Source organism: Bemisia tabaci, chromosome 1 (genome assembly GCF_918797505.1).
Source record: "Bemisia tabaci chromosome 1, PGI_BMITA_v3".
NCBI classification, from domain to species: domain Eukaryota; kingdom Metazoa; phylum Arthropoda; class Insecta; order Hemiptera; family Aleyrodidae; genus Bemisia; species Bemisia tabaci.
Window position 1 is genome coordinate 91,948,252 of NC_092793.1, and position 18,477 is coordinate 91,966,728.

General features: G+C 40.5%; 1 protein-coding gene across 3 annotated transcripts in view; it reads right to left on the minus strand.

The window, feature by feature from the left end:
* Positions 1 to 18,477, minus strand: part of Gabat (4-aminobutyrate aminotransferase) — an 84,278-nt gene that overhangs the window by 1,311 nt on the left and 64,490 nt on the right. For 2 of the 3 annotated variants that reach the window (XM_072306507.1, XM_072306508.1), the window contains exons 8-9: positions 13,054 to 13,211; positions 1,797 to 2,065 (exon numbers count right to left, since the gene is read on the minus strand). In XM_072306507.1, coding sequence (XP_072162608.1) covers positions 1,797 to 2,065; positions 13,054 to 13,211 — 427 coding nt within the window. Of the gene's footprint in view, positions 1 to 1,796; positions 2,066 to 6,183; positions 6,291 to 13,053; positions 13,212 to 18,477 lie in introns of those variants that run through there. The other variant, XM_072306509.1, reaches the window with a different exon arrangement.

Genomic DNA, 18,477 nt, shown 5'->3' on the forward strand with positions numbered 1-18,477 from the left:
AGAAACGTGAATTAATACTTGTTTGAATACTTACGTACTTCCTTGACATTTCTGCGTACTTTACGCAGGTGTAAACTTGTTACTCCGTGAATTTTTTCACGAGGAATCTATTTTGGATGTCAAAATTTCGCTTTATCGAAGGCTTGTATGATAAATAAAAGTTACTTGAGATATACACTCAAAATCGTGTTTTTGGACGAAGTGTCGCGAAAAACGATATTTTAAATCGATATATCAATTTTTCGACCACAAAAATCGATTCCTTGACTCAAATTACTCACGATAACATGTATGGCTTGTGTCACTTGTGTCTTTTCAATCATCCAGCAATTATCTTCGAAAAAAACACTGTAAAACGAAAATTTGAGATTTTGAAAGTTAGAGCTCCATGTTTTCAATGAAAGCATTGTCCTATGGAGCCAGGATTTTTTCCTCGTCCATCTGATGCCAAAAGGCAACTCTGTCGTGCAACGCAAAAACGTCGTAAACGCCATTTTACATTTTTTGGAAACAACGTACCATAGCAGAAAACATGTGTAGGTACCTTGGAACAATGTTTTTACAGAATTCTTTCGCATTATCAAGAATTTATATAACCTGAAAATTTGAGGTGCCTGGGTAAAACAGTTTTTATTTATTAAGTGGTAAGTTCCGAAAAACACGGGAAAATCTAGATGGATTTATGGCATTCTTGCTTAGCAAGGCAACACTTCCCTTCACCACCCGTCATCGGAATTCGAAAAAAATGTTTTTCGCTCCACCCTGGACTGATGGACCATAAAACGCGGTCGCCGCGACGCCAAGAATCCCGGCATTCCGGCAACCATTCAGTGCACAATCTGAAAAATGGTCAGTAAACGCTTCTTTGAGGGTGAGTGCCTTGTGTATGAAAGTGTATATGGAAGGACTAGTTTACTTATGCATTGAAACTTTGAAACGTCTCTGCATGGAAAACTCTTACACTTCGTCGTCGGTACTTTTACGTAGACATATGTTTTGAGGTAGCAGCGCAAGAGCGCAAATGTCATCAGCGCTGTATTCCCTTCCGATAGCTGCGTTGCTAAACTCTCCGGAGAGCTCTCGGGAGGATTGGGAGCGGAGAGTCTCGGAGAATTACCCGGAGGGTTGACGTCATCTCTCCAGTCTCTCCATGTTGTTGGGTCTGCCATGGTCCACCGGATTCTGTTTTGTTTACACTTCAATTTTAGGTTAAGTCTCTACATTCCCAAAGTTAAAAATGAAATCCACAAACACTTTCATCTTTAAATATTTGAAAATTCTAAAACTCACTGCATAAGCAGAAAAAAAGGCGCGAGAATGCTAAACGCCTATATTCTTACGTCAGTCTACGTATTGGTCTCCAGCTCTCCGACTTCGAGAGGTCGGAGAGCTGGAGAGCAGCGGTCTGGAGACTGACGTAGCATGACGTAGCATGACGTAGCAAGTCTCCGGGTAATTCCTCCGGAGTCAGAACAACAGTTGTTTACGTCTCCGGGTAACTCCGGAGAGCTCTCCGGAGACTTTAGCAACGCAGCTTTATGTATTAGAGCCCTATCACTACGTAATTATGTGCGTCATCAAAAGATTTTGATGCTATCCCTCAATTTTCCGACTATGACCTGAAAATCTCCTCTCTGGGAGACTATACCAGCTTAAACAGGCTCTCTCTTATTTAGGAGAGCTCCTAGATTCTGATAAATAACTGCAGCTGCAGTACCTATTAGAAGACAAAGGTCTTTTAAAATTCATACCGTTGCACAGCAGTGCCATGTTTTAAAGAAATAATGTCAAAATACCTTTTTGTTTGAGATTGGCAACAATGTCATCTCTAAGTTTTGTTGAAGCTGCGTTGAAGGCGAGAAAGGTGCCTCTACCCCTCGTGGAATTCACCAGGTGCGGAAACTTCTCTTCAAGGCGCAGAAGTCCTGATTTCAGTACATCCCCTGTTATACGCACATTTTCAAGTAATGAGTCCCGTTTAATCACATTCAGCACTTCTTCCAATATCAGCAATTTAGATGGATCACCCATCCATGTGTTGAAAACTCGATACGGTTGCTTCGGACTAAAAAAAGAAAAAATATTATTGGTAAATAAAATTATTGAAAAATGATGTCTACATTTAAATCCTCTGTCATTATTTGCTTTTTTCTATTAAACACTGATATATCAAGCATACTGTTAATTTTTATTCTGGATTGTTTTACAAAGAAGAACAAAAGCCCGCAGACTTAAAGAGAAAGCATGAGAATGAAGAAATATTGAAGTTTGGAATGGAGCATAGGAGTGTGGATTTTATTTCTGAACGGATTATTGAAGAGACGAATTTTTGGAGAAAATTAAACAAGAATTTTGAAGATGATGGATTACTTATCATCTTAATCGTCCATCAGGAGGTACTAGACTTGAGGCAATTGTCTCACGGCGGCCTAGTGGCCTTCAGTGAATGAAGGAGGGAAGGGATAGGTATTAGAAAAATTGGAATAATAGGGGTAGTCTTGAAAAAAAAAACCTAGTTTATTCAAAGTATACTTAATGCAAAATGAGATTTTCAAAACACAGCTTTTAAAAGTTTTACTGTACTCTTCCTAACCATTTTTGTGGGGCAAGATCCCAAGAAAATTTTTCAACATTAGACTCGTCTTTCTCGAAATCACAAAAATGTTACACACCTCCTGCTTCATTCACTGGAGCTTCAATTTCCCTTCGGTATACCTAATATTCATACCAGTTGCATAATGGGAAGTGTAAGTAGGTATCTATCAGTGCTCATTAGTAAGTACGCATAAACCATATATTGAAGAATGATACTCCAAGTGTTAGAGTTGTATCTCCCGCTCTATGCGGGGACAATCAAGAACCACTCTCTATCAGCCAATGAGGAACAGCCACCGCTACCAGTGGTCAGTTACTCGTATCCCATCTCGTTGTTCGGCGTCCTTTTTCGCTATGCATTTTACCTTTGTCATTCTCGAACATGAATAAATCATAATGTAGGTATCTAAATCATAACAGTTTCGTTCCGTTATTTCGTCCCCAGTGTACTTTATGCATCGACGCGGCTCTTTTGAGACCTCGAAAATCAAACTTGAGAAGATAAATTTTTGTCAAATACTATTGGAAACGGCCATCTGATATACGCTGTAATTTTTAAAATTTTCTTGGAGGAGGACCCCCAAATCCCCCTTCTATCTGGGGGATCCTACAAACCCCCCACACCCTCTGGCACAAAGGGGGGGGGCTCCCAAATTGATATTTTCACCTCCTCTCCCCCCCCCCCCACATTAAACCTAGATCCGGCCCTGATCATCATTCTTGGGAAACCAAAATTAGACCCGTGACAGCAATTCCATTTCATCTGTAAAGTTTACCGTATCATTACAGATTGTATTCCTATTCTGAAGCTTAAGTAAGGCTTCAATGGGATCTGCTTTGAAGAAACTTTAAAGAGCTTTTTACTAGAGAGGTACAATACTTACAGCTTCATACTTTATTTGATTCTGAGCGGAAAAAATGGAGAATAACATGCATGGGTGGGTATTATGCTTATTTCATCATCTTCTATGCATTTTTTCACCCAAAGTAAGGAAATGAATTCGGTAATCAATAGGAAATACAAATGTACCAATTTCTTGCAAAAATATACTAAAACTTAAGTTATATATAATGAAATAAGCATTTGCGTATCATTCTTCATTTTTTTTCATCCAAAACGAAAAGTAGGTAGGTAAAAAATAATTGTACTTCTCTTGTAAATGTAAGCTCTTTAAATTTTCTCGAAAGCTAATCGAAAACATCCTTCAAGTCTCAGAACATGCTATAGTACCTAATACGATAAACTTTGCACGATTCGATTTGTACGATTTTGGTCACGCAGCGATGGTGTCAAATTAAACGGCATACCTACATATATTTTCTCAAATCCGCTCAATGAGGCAAAGATGTTATTTCAATTCCCAAGTAGCAAAATAGAATTTTTTCGTGGAAAAAATATTAAGAAAACTTCTAGAAAATATCAAGAAAATGAGAGTTATCTAGAAAATAGAAATAAAAAACATTGCGAGTCAAAAGTCTGGACCAAAGAAAATAGATCTATTTCATAGGTCTTTCCGTCAAATTTCCATTTGGAAAAAAGATAGAAAATTTATTGAAAGTAAAATTATTTTCTGGCCAATTTCTTGATGTTTTCTTTTAAGAAAATGCAAGGAAAAAATGTATTTTCTTTCTATTTTCTTGTGTCTATTTTCTAGATCTACTTTATACCTATTTCCTTTCAAGAAAATTGTTCTATCTAGAAAGTAGACATTTTCTTGATGACCGCCACCTAGAAAGTAGATGATAATGCTACTTGGGTTCATTCAAACTCCGTAGACCGAAATGATCTAAGCGGATCTAGTAGGAATCGAATTACAGGGAAGTAATGATCATCAAGGACCCGGACCCCATACGGATCACGCGCCGTGTGACCCGCACCATCGCACGGCGGATCAAGTCAATGGTAGAGGTCGGTCATGGGCGGCGAAAAAAAAGTCGGATTTTAAGTATTTTTATTGGTTTTCTAGTAGCTAAGCCTCCAAAATGAATTTACCTATGATTCAAGGGTCTTTGAACCCCTCTGCTTTGACACGCGGGTTGCCTAAAGTTGACATTGCAGGTGGTATCAAATTTGCCGTCTGATTCCCAAGGTTTTATTTCGTTTTTGCATGAGTTCTGTGGCGGATTAATCAAAATTTCAATTAGGTCTACATGCTTACTCTCCTATCTCTAAGGAACATTTTGGTATATCATTAATGTGCATTTAGTACCTACGCGGGGTACCCAAAAAAACCCTGCACTTTTTAATTGGAAATTGCTGCTTTCAGGGATCATTCCTATGGTCATAAGAAGCCCTTTTAGAAGGGGAACCACTCTAGGGTCCGTGCAGGAACCAAGATGGCGGCCATTAAAGATGGGGGCCAGACGCTTTTTTAGCGGGACATATCTCGGAAACCACTCGTCCGATTTTCATGTTTTTGGTCTCATTTGAAAGCTATGACCATCAAGATTTTAGTCTTTTCAAAAATATTCACATTCGTCGGAAATTTTATTTTTATTTTTGGAAAAGAAAATTTTTAATTTTTAGGGCAATTTTATTGGGTTGAAATAAGTTTTTAGGACGCGGGAAAATCGATGTTTTCCTTCGAATGGCGGAGATGGGAAATCACCTCGCGTTTAAAATGATACCAAAAACATTTTTCTACGATTAAAACTAAAGCCGTGAGAGCAATTTGAGTGAAGTGATGTGGTGCGCCACGGCCGCTGTCGCGCGGAATAAGTGATGCGCCGCGGCAGCCGGCCGGCCGGCTGCCGAAAACGCGCTACGCAAACCAACAGAGTGCCGTATCTGAACCGCTACGCGCTTGATTCGCATGATTCTTAGCTGAATCGAAAGCTGTGATGAGTGCAGACATGGCTTGCCATTAGAGTTTGTATTTGACGCAGATTTTTCTGGAAACTTTGGGGGAAACTGAAATTTTTAATATTTTTGGAAATTTCTTGGTGGATCAAGGGTTGCGCATGAAAAGGAAAAAATTTTACGTGACAGTTTTAGATTGAGAATTGTCTCAGGTTTAAAATGATACCACCATTTTTTCCGATAAAAAGAGGAGCCGTGGGATCAATTTCAGCGACAGCGCCAAGGCGCTGCTCCCGTTCTGCACCACGGTGGCGCCGTAATGGTATATGGTGATAGACACAATAAAGGAGATTAAATACAGAAATATCGATTAAGTATGCGTCTAGTTAAACGCTATCTGAGATCGGAATTTAAGGCATGCCACCCTCGTTGACTGATTGCGATGATCAGTGACTGATCATGTTTGTTTACCCATGATATTTTTGGAATGTGACATGGATAAGTGAGGCGCTGCATTGAAATCATCTCACTCCGAATTTTTAATGTAAGTAAATATTATATTTGTTAATCTTCTTGTAAACCAATCAGTTACTTGTAATTCGACGGTAAAACTATATTTATGGCATGACTTAACTTAGAACTTTTACTCTTTAATTTCACATCGTACGTATTTTAGTATGAGCTTTTCTTTCATTGGAATGTAACCTAGTTGATATTTGAATTAGATCCTCGGTGAGGCAAGGTCCTTATCAATTTTTGATCGGTGACAAGAATAACATAGGGCATACTTCCTTAACTCATCAATTGATTCTGTTGGCAAACGGCTAGAGAGTTCGCCTCAGAAAATGAGAGGCCGGGTTCAATCCATGACACCGTGTTGAAATTTTTATGATACCTGTTGAGGAAAAACAACTATAATTTGCAGAACCAGCAGTGAGCCATGCTAGGAGAATTTTGGTTTTGTAAATTGCTTTACTCCTTGATTTTCGTGTATCTTTAATTTAAAGAATGTATTGAGTAATTAATTGATTAGATACTTTATTTAATTAATTTCATAATTTTTTGTTTTAACTCGGAAGAGGGAACACTATTTTTATTATTATTATTATAATTAATTTAATACTCAAGTTTCTATCTGATCAATGTTTTATTTATCGTTTTACACAGGTTCACCGAGTTTTCAACGTTGGACAATTCTTTAGGGCCTCTCTGTCCGTGCCTTCAGCCGCCGATCTAAAATGCAGCATTTCGACAAGAAATCTATAAATTGGGAGCTTTGCTGCATACCGGGTGTCCGTAAAGTAACTGAAAAGTGGGTATAATTTCTGAACAAAAAAAGATAGAAGGTCGCGGTTTGTGGCATTCTTCATCATCCAGAGGGGGAAATTTTTCGATGGGGGTTTTTTCTTGGTGGACCCCCCTGGGGGGCCCCAGGGGGGGGGCAACTTTCAAAATTCAAATAGCAACCCCCATTTTTTTAGACATGGTTAAAAAGAACTTAAAAAGACAAGAAAAATGACGCAAATAAAATTAAAATCGGTTCACTCGTTCAAAAGTTACAGCCGGTCAAAATTTTAAATTGACCACTTTTCAAAAAATCACCGTTGAGCTCCAAATTACCGAAAAAACAAAAACAAACCTGGAATGAAAAGTTTGAAAACTGCCCTTTAAGGCAAGGAACAACAACTGACGTTGTCACAAGTTTGGATGGCATTGTTTCAAAATAAAATTTCGGAAAATTCAACACGGCGGCAAGGTCGAGGAAACGCGAATAATGAAAATTCCAGAAACTGTTATCTTTCAAATACCCTCTAGTTTAAGGAAATCAATGGTATCAACTTTTTTTCCTTTATTTGGCCAAGTAAGAGCAATAATTTGCTGACTTTAAAGTTGTCAAGCGGGACGCCTTTAATCGTTGGAGTATGCGACATCACATGCACAGGATTAAGTGTGCTGTCAAAAAATGAAGCCGATGTGAAAAAGCGTTCCTCCTTTGGGATACTTTAGTAATGTTCAAGGTCCTCATCCTAAAAAAAGAAGATAAGAAAAATTGAGCAATTTTTTTATTATTATTATTTTTTAAAGTGGAAGTTCTTATACCTGATGCTCTGTTATTCCGTCAAATGTTCAAAGTTATCTTCATTTTGCTGCAAACAATAGTAAATTTACAATAGTAATTGCCAACTAAATCAGAACGCAGTATGATCAAGAGGACTTTGCATACTGATTTCAGATTCGTAAATAGTGTTACCGATCAGATATTGCATCAGATATTACCTAAAATATCGGTTCCTAAAATCGTGAGGTTGAGGCTGTCAATAAGATAATCTCAACTCAGATAATAATCAAGAGTAGAACGGCGTTTTCGGAATTGAAAGCGTAGCAGATATCCTTCTTGCCAACTTGGAGTGCCAGGAATTAGAGAATCACAATTATTCTTGCGTTTTCAATTTTCAGATAGAGAAATGTCAAAAATGTCAACCGCCCCTACCCCATCAGGATATACCATGTTTTTTTTGGCTCACCTAGTTTGTGGGTAAAAATTGCTTAATTTCTCTTTTCTTCTTTTTTGAGGATGAGGACCTTGAACATTACTAAAGCATCCCAAAGGAGGAGCGCTTTTTCACATCGGCTTCATTTTTTGACAGCACACTTAATCCTGTGCATGTGATGTCGCATACTCCAACGATTGAAGGCGTCCCGCTTGACAACTTTAAAGTCAGCAAATTATTGCTCTTACTTGGCCAAATAAAGGAAAAAAAGTTGATACCATTGATTTCCTTAAACTAGAGGGTATTTGAAAGATAACAGTTTCTGGAATTTTCATTATTCGCGTTTCCTCGACCTTGCCGCCGTGTTGAATTTTCCGAAATTTTATTTTGAAACAATGCCATCCAAACTTGTGACAACGTCAGTTGTTGTTCCTTGCCTTAAAGGGCAGTTTTCAAACTTTTCATTCCAGGTTTGTTTTTGTTTTTTCGGTAATTTGGAGCTCAACGGTGATTTTTTGAAAAGTGGTCAATTTAAAATTTTGACCGGCTGTAACTTTTGAACGAGTGAACCGATTTTAATTTTATTTGCGTCATTTTTCTTGTCTTTTTAAGTTCTTTTTAACCATGTCTAAAAAAATGGGGGTTGCTATTTGAATTTTGAAAGTTGCCCCCCTGGGGCCCCCCACGGGGGTCCACCAAGAAAAACCCCCCATCGAAAAATTTCCGCCTCTGGATGATGAAGAATGCCACAAACCGCGACCTTCTATCTTTTTTTGTTCAGAAATTATACCCACTTTTCAGTTACTTTACGGACACCCGGTATGTCAAATAAAGGACACGGATGTTTTGATTTGCCCTGCTCTCAACAACGACGCGGCGAACGTATAGGAACAGGGTATCGAACTCTTGCTGAAAATTTATCTTTTTTTAAGTACATCGGGGCTTTACCGAACGGTGTTTTAGTATTCCAAAATTTAGAACAAGGAAAAAGTTTCGACGAGCTTTTATTATCAAAACAGGCGAAATATCACAAGAAATGTTCGGTCCGATACAGGGTGGGCCAGAAGTTCCAGGACGGCCGGCTAACTTTTGAACAGCTGATCGTAGAAAGATGAAATTTTGAGAATTTTGAGAATGAATGGTCATTGTAAGCTACATTTTTGCGTATGCAAAATTTCGGGGGTCCGCCCCCGGGCGCCTGCGGGGACCCTAAACAATTTTTTCAAATGGTAACCCCCATTTTCTGATACACCGTTCAAAAGAGGATTGAAGGAATACAATTCTGGCGAAAAGAAAAAGTGTTGCCGATTTTCCGTTTCAGAGATATTCACGGTCAAAGTTTGAAATGGACCTAATTTCAAAAATTCATAAGTGCAATTTGAATTGATACCGAGAAACAAACGAGAGGTGTACCTAAATTACTCATCATTAGGAGTACTTTTAAGAAAATATCATAACTTTTAGTTTTTTTTTTATTTTGAGACGGAATTAGAGACCTCAAAAATTTTGAAAGTTTGAGCTCCTGTTTCTCTCTAGAACGGTTGCTGTTTCGGTAATCGGTCTTGGAATTGTATTAGAAACACAATTGGAAATTCCAAAGATACTGAATGTCACCACCAACCCCCCCCCCCCCCCCCCCACCGGGGCCGGACTTAGCTTTTTGCCGTCCCTGGGCAAGCTACATTTTGCCGCCCCTGGGTCTGCAATATTTCGCCACTTTATTGTTAACAGTATCCCCTCCTCCCCCCTCCCCCTCCCCCTCTCCGCACTCCCAACTTCCCACGCCATCTCATCTTGCCCCCCTCCCCCTCGTGCGCCGCCTGGGCGCGTGCGCGTAGCTGCTTCAAAATGCGCCGCGAATATATAAAATGGAATGGATGGACGAGACAAAAATAAAATGTGGAGACAAAGTTGAAGCTAGTGAAGCTCAATGTATTAGTTGCAATGTATTTTCGGAAGATCAGGTTAAAAAGTTTTTCTCCGGGTTTTCATTTTAGCAAAGCTGTCAACCAGAGCATCAACATCTAAATTGATTATCAAGTCTGCCTCGATGTTTCAAATTGCCGAGTTGTTTAGTATCACTGCAACGAACGATCATCCTAACGCTCAAGGCCGGACCTAAGGGGCGGCAGCTTTGCCACTCCCGTCAAGCGTCAACTCCCTTCCTTCATACATTTTGCCGCTCATCTTTTCACTTCGCTCCGTCTCTATCTCCATTTTTTCCTTTTTTCTCGCTTTAAATTTCAATTAATCCAGTGCCAAAATTTGCCGCCCCTCAAAATTTGCCGCTATGGGCAAGTGCCCCAGTGCCCTATGGGTAAATCCGGCCCTGCCCCCCACGCAATCCTCAATGAACTTTCGATTCCTCTCGAGAGAGCCGTCTCAAAATAAAACTAAACTAAAAGTTATGATATTTTCTTAAAAGTACTCCTCTTGATGAGTAATTTACACCTCTCGTTTGTTTCTCGGTATCAATTCAAATTACACTCATGAATTTTTGAAATTAAGTCCATTTCAAACTTTGACCGTGAATATCTCTGAAACGGAAAATCGGCAACAATACCATTTGAAAAAAATTGTTTAGGGTCCGCGCAGGCGACCGGGGGCGGACCATCGAAATTTTGCAAACGCAAAAATGTAGCTCACAATGACCTAGAAACATTCTCAAAATTTCATTTTTCTACGAGCAGCCGTTCAAAAGTTGGCCGGCCGTCCTGGAACTTCTAGCCCGCACCCTGTATAACAAATCAAAGCTAAACAGGGCTCTTAAAAGAAGTGTTTCATTTTGTGCAAGTAACGTAGAAGCTCAAACAGACATGACTCCTGAGAAAAGACCTCGCCCGAGCCGTCTTAGATGTACATCAGAAAAAGAAAATGCAAATGTCTGCTTCATTTGTAATCAGCAAGGACCAGTTAGAAGCAACCTATCCAATATAGCTTCTCGCTGCAGGATGCAAAACTGAAGAAATGTGCAGAGTTGTCCAATAATATTGAACTGTCTGCTTTTTTAGAAGGAGGGAATTTGTTGGCTAAGGAAGCCATATACAGGGTGATCCAAAAGTCCCTTCCACCCCCTCTAACTTTTTACCTAATTGAGGTAAAGATTTGAAACTTCGGGGATATTCCTAGGTCAAAGAGAGCTACTTTTTGGCCCCCCTAAAATTTTCAGGAGGGCCCCCTTGGGGGAGGGGGGGGCAACGGCCCCCAACTTTTAATTTTCAAATGGGAAGACCCCCTTTGTGATAGCTAGTTCGAAAGAGCATAAAAAAAGAAAACTTTTCGCGCAAACCCGAAGTCAATATCTCAAACCGTTTCAAAATGGCGGCCAGTTAAAGTTCAAAATGGCCGAAAATTCACACCGGTTATTTGTCGATGAATTTGCGCGAAAATCGGTATGTAGGGGTATTTTGACACGAGAAAAACGAATTTGACGTTAGATTTTAAAAAAACCGAAATTTCCAAAATGGCCGCCGGTTAAAGTTTAAAATGGCCGAAAATTGTCACCTCGGTTTTTTACTGATGGATTTGCCTAAAACTTGGAATTTGAGAGTATTTTGGCATAAGATAAACAAATTTGAACTTAGAATTTAAAAAAATCAATTTTTGGTCATTTTGAACTTTAACCGGCCGCCATTTTGGAAATTTCGGTTTTTTTGAAAATCTAACGTCAAATTCGTTTTTCTCGTGTCAAAATACCCCTACATACCGATTTTTGCGCAAATCCATCGACAAATAACCGGTGTGAATTTTCGGCCATTTTGAACTTTAACCGGCCGCCATTTTAAAACGGTTTGAGATTTTGACTTCGGGTTTGCGCGAAAAGTTTTCTTTTTTCATGCTCTTTCGAATGAGCCATCACAAAGGGGGTCTTCCTATTTGAAAATTAAAAGTTGGGGGCCGTTGTCCCCCAAGGGGGGCCCCCTGAAAATTTTAGGGGGGCCAAAAAGTAGCTCCCTTTGACCTAGGAATATCCCCCAAGTTTCAAATCTTTACCTCAATTAGGTAAAAAGTTAGAGGGGGTGGAAGGGACTTTTGGATCACCTTGTATCATGCCAAATGTTACACGAATCTGACAAATATCCTCCGATCACCGTTGCAAATGCAGGGTGACGAGACAACACTTTGCAACAGTTTGGCCTTTTCCAGCGTTGCCTCGTACATACGAGAAACTTCAGGGGCAAACAGAAAGGTCATAATAAAAATGTCCCACCTTAAAAATTTATACGCGGAAAGTTTAAATAATATTCTCGGCTTATGCAATGCAGAACTCGTTGATGTGCATTCAACTCGACTCAAAGATTGAATATTGACTCATTTTCCATACCTGAAAGCTCAACTCTCTGGGAGAGAATATGTTTATTTTATTGACGGTGTTGATATTTTTAACCAAATTAGTTTTAAACATATAAGGAATGACATACGCAAAAGTACAATAGCTTTTGACGGTTAGCTACGAAGTAGCCGTCATGTTGTTCCACCCACCCTTTTAGCAGCTGTGAACTTTTTATTGTATTGTAGTGGTATCGGTAAAAGACCTGCGAGGTCTTTACCGATCCACTTGGAGGAAGTTGGTTTGGGGACATGGCAAGTCGTGAGATATCGCGGATTTCCATGCCAGTGACAGGGTCAGGCGTGTTAGATGCGAGTTTTTGAGACGCGATTGTTTGTGTCTGCGCGCGGAGCTTGCGGCAAGAGTGACCCCGGCTTCCGGCGATTCGGAAGTCGTTCCTCCAAGTGGATCGGTAAAGACCTCGCAGGTCTTTAACCGATACCACTTCAGTATGGTCGGTCATCAGTGGACCATGAAAGTAATGCGACGCAGCCAGTGATAAGCATAAGTCAAATGATACTTTTTAATTACTGCGAGACAATGCCGAAAGGTGGGGCTGTGAGACACAATAAAGATCGAGAACCACCACTCCCTATATAGATTGCTCTATCTTTGCACGGTCAAGCAAGGGGTAGGACGCTGATTGACAACCTTCATGAGAGAGGCATTTGTATTTCCTCCAACAGGGTAAGGGAGATAATAAGTACATTTGGCCAAAGTTTCCGGATTGGCTTATGGTCCCATATCATGCCATTTTGCAAGCTAATTTCAATTCATTGGTTTATGGTATCAATTTACAGAGCAAGAAAACAAAATAACTGGATGTAAGCGCTTACAGAAATTGAGGTTTCAGGTAGTAGCCGCCTGTTAACATTTTTTTGCTGAAAGTGACTATGTCAGGAGCCTCAGGCAAATTGAAATGTTCATGACACCAGAATTTTCCTGTTGGGCCTCCACCTGTTTGAACTTCATCAATAATTAATGCGGCTCCATTCTGAAAACGAGATAATTTGGTTTTGGAACCAATAATTACGACTGCTCTTTTTTGCACAAACAGGTAGGTAATGAACATAACTCATAATTTTTAATTATTGCATTATTGAAAACTGTATAGGGAGTGCACATAGGTAGTTCACAGGAATTTTTCCTGACTTTTTTCGGTGATATTAACTCACGAAAAATCAGTTCAAAGTTGCGTATGTTGAGCACCAATGCAAAAGCCCAACTCCGGGTCATCCAAGATGGCGGCTGCGCAGATAGGTTGGACTTCAGCCACATTTTTTACTTTCGCGTTCCTTCTGGGGCGATTCATGATGTAAGCGCGTGCCTATTAATGATACTTAACAGGAGGAGCAAGGTCGATAGACCTACGTCAGTCCATTAGAAAATTTGAGTGTGATAATCTCTGCAATTTAGGACTTATCTCTCAATTCAGGACTGAGAAGAGTATAAATATCTGAGTGTGGTTAACTAAGGACGGAAAGGATCGGGCTATTAAAGATCGGAATGTGCAAGGCAGGATAGCCATCCCGATGCTAAATGGAGTGCTCTAGGACCAGAGTACCTACCTCCAAGGAGACTAAAAGAAAAATTTACAACGTCATCGTGAAGAGTACCTATGTAACTTACGGGAGTGAGGTCTGGCAACTGAAGAAAAGGACTGAAGACATGCTTAGTATTGCTTAGGGCGACTGAGGTGGACTTTTGGCGGAGGTTTGCTGGCATCTCAAGAAGAGAGCATGTCCACGATGTAAAAGTGCGCGAGATAATGGGTATGGAGAAGGACATCGTGCACAGTATCAGGTCCAAGCAGTTGGTCTGGTATGGACATGTGTGACGAAGGCAGACGATCGGTTGCCTAAGCAGGTTCTCGATTAGGTGCCTCCCGGAAGGCGACGGCGTGGACGTCCTGTGAAAGGTTGGCGACGAGGGGTGGAGGAGGAGATCAGAGGGTGCCAATTGCCTGATAGTCTCTGGGAGGATAGGGGGCAATGGCGATTGGGCGTCGCAGAGCGCGAGGCTGCGCTATAAAAGCGCCTTAATGTATGTGTAATAATCTCTGCAACTCGGGGGTGAGGGCTGTCCGCGTTGCCAACAGATTCCCCCGATTTGCTTGTCCCAATCTGCTGTTCCCCGATCCCATTATATTGGTCTTATGCAGATCGAGGGAGGAATTAGGCAACGGGGCAGCGCAAACGCAAATCGGAGAAACGTTAGGTGTGAAACAGCAAATCAGGCGGATCCTTCGCCAGATCGGGAAATTCAAAAGAACATCTTGCTTACGGACAGACCTAGGTCTATCGATCTTGCAGGAGGAGTAGGTAAACAATTTAAGACAATCTGAATCGGAACCGACACACATGAAAATCGGAATCTTTCAATTTGCATCACTATCAACACTTTCTTGACGTTGATGAGGTGAGTAGGTAACGATGATGTTGATAAAAACTGAAAGATTCCGATGTGTTTATGTTTCCTCCTCCTCTCGTTATCAATGCACAGACCATGAATCGCACCCGAGGAAAACGCGATGTCAACAGTGTGGCTAAAGTTGGACCGATTTGTGCGACCCCCATCTTGGATTTGAAAAATTACCGTGAACCATGTGCATTCTTTAGTTTTCAAAAATGCAAGAATTAGAAATTACGTAACAAGCTCTGACAGACATATCATAATTTTACAGTGTTTCTTGCAGGAAAGAACAATAGGTAAAATAAATTTTGCTCCAATGAACTTGTTAGTTATAATAATGAGAATACCTGCTTTTAGTTTTATGCTGAATTTTGACGAACGATGGGAAAATCACCAAGTCTCTATCTAAACGACTGAGTTGTTCAACGAGGTGTTCAAAACAAATGTTAACAATAAGACAATACATTTAGGAGAGCAAAATGTTTCACCCAAAAGGAGATCTACATATGGTGCAAGATTAGCTCCTTTCCAGAAGATCTCACGTGGGAGGGAGAGAGAGGAGCACATAGCGATGAAAGCATGCCTCGGAGAATATAATCAATGTTTAAAAATAAAAAAAAAGAATTATAATCAAAACCCAAGAATGGAGGCTGTGGATAAAGGTAGGGGAAAGGCTTAATATCATGAAGAGAATAGACTGTTTTAGTGATGACGTCACATTTCAATATGTGTCGCGATTTTAGGCCTGGTGCCCTGACTGGGACTCGGTCGGTTCGATTTACATGGGATTTCCCAAAGGGAACCGAGAGTCAATTTTCAAACACTGATTCTGGGTAGTTTCAGACTGTTTTTGCCGGATTTTCTTGCGACTATGAGTTCGTTACATCCTCAAATGTACGTTTCTGCCTGGTGAATCCTCAATATCGCATCGAATAAATTACGTGGTCTGTCCGGAAAGTATCAGGACTTTTTGATTATCTCGGAATGTAATGCAGATAATGAGCTGAAACTTGGGTTGGACTTTGCCCATGTCCTCTTCAATGCAGCCACACAATCGGACTTCCACACCTGTAATCAGTCGGTTGCAATCAACTGATCAAAGTGTGTGTGTCAAGTGCTATCGTCGCGTTTTTACTTTCTCGCTCCCCTAGGATACAGAGGAAGTATTGTCATCCTCCAAGAAAAAAAAAAGTTGAAATTTCATCATTCCTAGACGTTTTAAGGTCCATGGAGTTAAAATACCCATACTTGAAAAAATGTGTGTCCGTCCGTCCGACGTCCCCCAAATCTGTCTACAGCGATATCTCAGAATCTATCTGTTCGATTTGATTCAAAATTTGCACAGAACACCATATCTATGGTCTCCTTATGCACGTCAAACGATTTTGGGGTACGCTAAAATTTGGGGGGGGGGGCAGTGGCGTGCGGTGGGTTTAATGACAGGGCAAGCTCTAGCGTTCGCCGTTCGGGGGGGGGGGGGGGGTGGTTAACGTAGCCTCTTTTCCCTCTTCAGGAAGCCTCCCAAGAAAATTCTTAAAATTTTTCTCTCTTGGCTCTATTTTTCGGATGAAATCTGATGGAACGTCTCGATAAACTGTGGTTTTATTTCTTTCTCTCTTACTATGATTTCGTTCACTCAACTTGTTCCGAATGTTATTGAGCATTGGAGGACGGCTCCATGCTCTTAACTCCTAATTTTGCACTTATTTTAGGTATTACAGTCTTTATTCTACGGCATTTAGACTTTTTTGAGTTACTTAAATTTCCCCCGAAAAAAACAGCTTTCTGCGTTTAAAACACGATTGAGAATTGTCTGAGTCATCACCAATTAGATCCAAATGAGCGACATTTTATAGAATGTAAGGGCTCTTGACGCGACGGAGAGAGGGAATAGGATAGCGCATCGGAGGCAGAAGCAGCGCGCTGCGGTAACGGGCCAAGAGAAGCGAGCTGCGATCGCGCAGCGAAGGGCTGGGCCTCGGAACGTACCGCTCTCCCCGCCCGCCTTGATTCCGCCGCCGAGCAGTGGCTCTACGCTCAGCTGATCGCAAGCGCCTCTTCAGCGCATGAGTTGGCCCGTGTTCAGGCGATCAGGCCGCGCAGCGCGCTGCGACTCCTCCATCCGCTCTGCCCTTTTCCTACTTAAGTGGCTCTATACGTATTTCTGTCTCTCTCTCTTTCTGTTTTCAATGCAATTTTCCTACTAAACACCTTTTATAAATTATATTTGTTAAAATGTAAAACATGTAATAGGTGTAATTTTCTTCTTTCTTTTGAAATCTTTGGGCAAGCAGTGCTTGCCTTGCTTATCCGGACCGCACGCCACTGGGGGGGGGGGGGGGGGGGCTAGGCTAAATTGTCCATTTTTAGCAAAATCACACGGAAAGCTCACTTTGAAGGAGTGTACATTTTGAAAAATGCCTTTAATTCTTTAACAATGGGCATCAAGCACATCACTTGGGTCATTAATTTATGTTCCTAAAAGATCTTTGGACTAAACTCAAAATTCAAGTGATTACAAGACACAAAAGTAGGGCACTTTGCTCCGCGACATCACACAAACAGCTCATTTTCAAAGACTGTAAATTTTAAAAAATTGCCTTTATTTCTTTGAAAGTTGGCATTAAAGCACCACCTGGGTCATTAATTTAAGTTCCTATGAGATCTTTGGACTAATCTCATAATTGCAGAGGGGCCGATAGGAAACGCTCAATTCTCCGACAAATGAGTCGGAACGCTTCCGGGTATTAGCAGCAAACGCTTTGAGTCAGGTGAAACCTAGGAATTCAAATGCATTATATAATGCATCATTGCATCGTATACTATCTCCAAAATTACTCCATAGGTAGGTATTTACCAAGCAAAATTAGACAACTATCTAGGTACTTACATTACATACTATGAATCATCGAAGCTAACGCAAGAACTGACACTTAGATCTTTATTAGAAACTAATATGTTTGTTGTTAATGAATTTAGAATCCCGGCAGATTCCATCTTTCGCGGTTCCTTTTTATGAGGTAATGAACACAAATATAATATAATAATTTTGCACAAACATGATTGATTTAATGATTAATGATAAAGCGCGTTATAACCCGTCCAGGTTTGTTGACGTTTTTACACGGCACACGGGGATCGTTGTCGTTTCGACTTACGGGGATACCAGCAGGGAGATTTTGACCACCAACTTTGAAATTTGGGAGAGATTGCCCCGGCATAATCCGTTTTATTTTAAGACTATTTAAAAATCGAATAGTGATTCTACCCATCGAAGTAGGTTTTTGATAGCTTTTTACCGTGCTTAAGGAAAGATTATAATATATATAATCGTATCTTAAGTATGATGTCAATGAATCTAATGGATCCTAATGAATCGTAGAAAAGCTAAGATTTTTAAGGATCGTCGTCTTTAATACTCCTAAATCAATATTTAATTGAAAATGCCTCATAATATCGACATGTCGAGTCCGAATATACGAATACATCACTTATCACGAAGAGATTTACAATAAAAATCAGTGGTTTGTATAAAAATTTCATAACTCTTATTCTATAAGCAAGAGCAATATTTATGAGTGGTATAATCGCTTTAAATCGGGTCGTGAAACAGTCGCTAGTGATCCGCGGTCCGGGAGACCTTCGTCGACGAATTCTCCCGAAAACGTGGACAAAGTTCGGGAAGCTTTTGCCCAAGACAGTCGGTTAACCGTGCGGGAACTGGAAGAGCAGCTAAATATCCCGAAGACCATCGTTGCGGAAATTTTAACGGAAAAACTCCGGAAAGGCTCCGTAGAGTCCCCAAGGTACAACCATCACTAAAGAAGCATATCAGGAAACTTTACGGC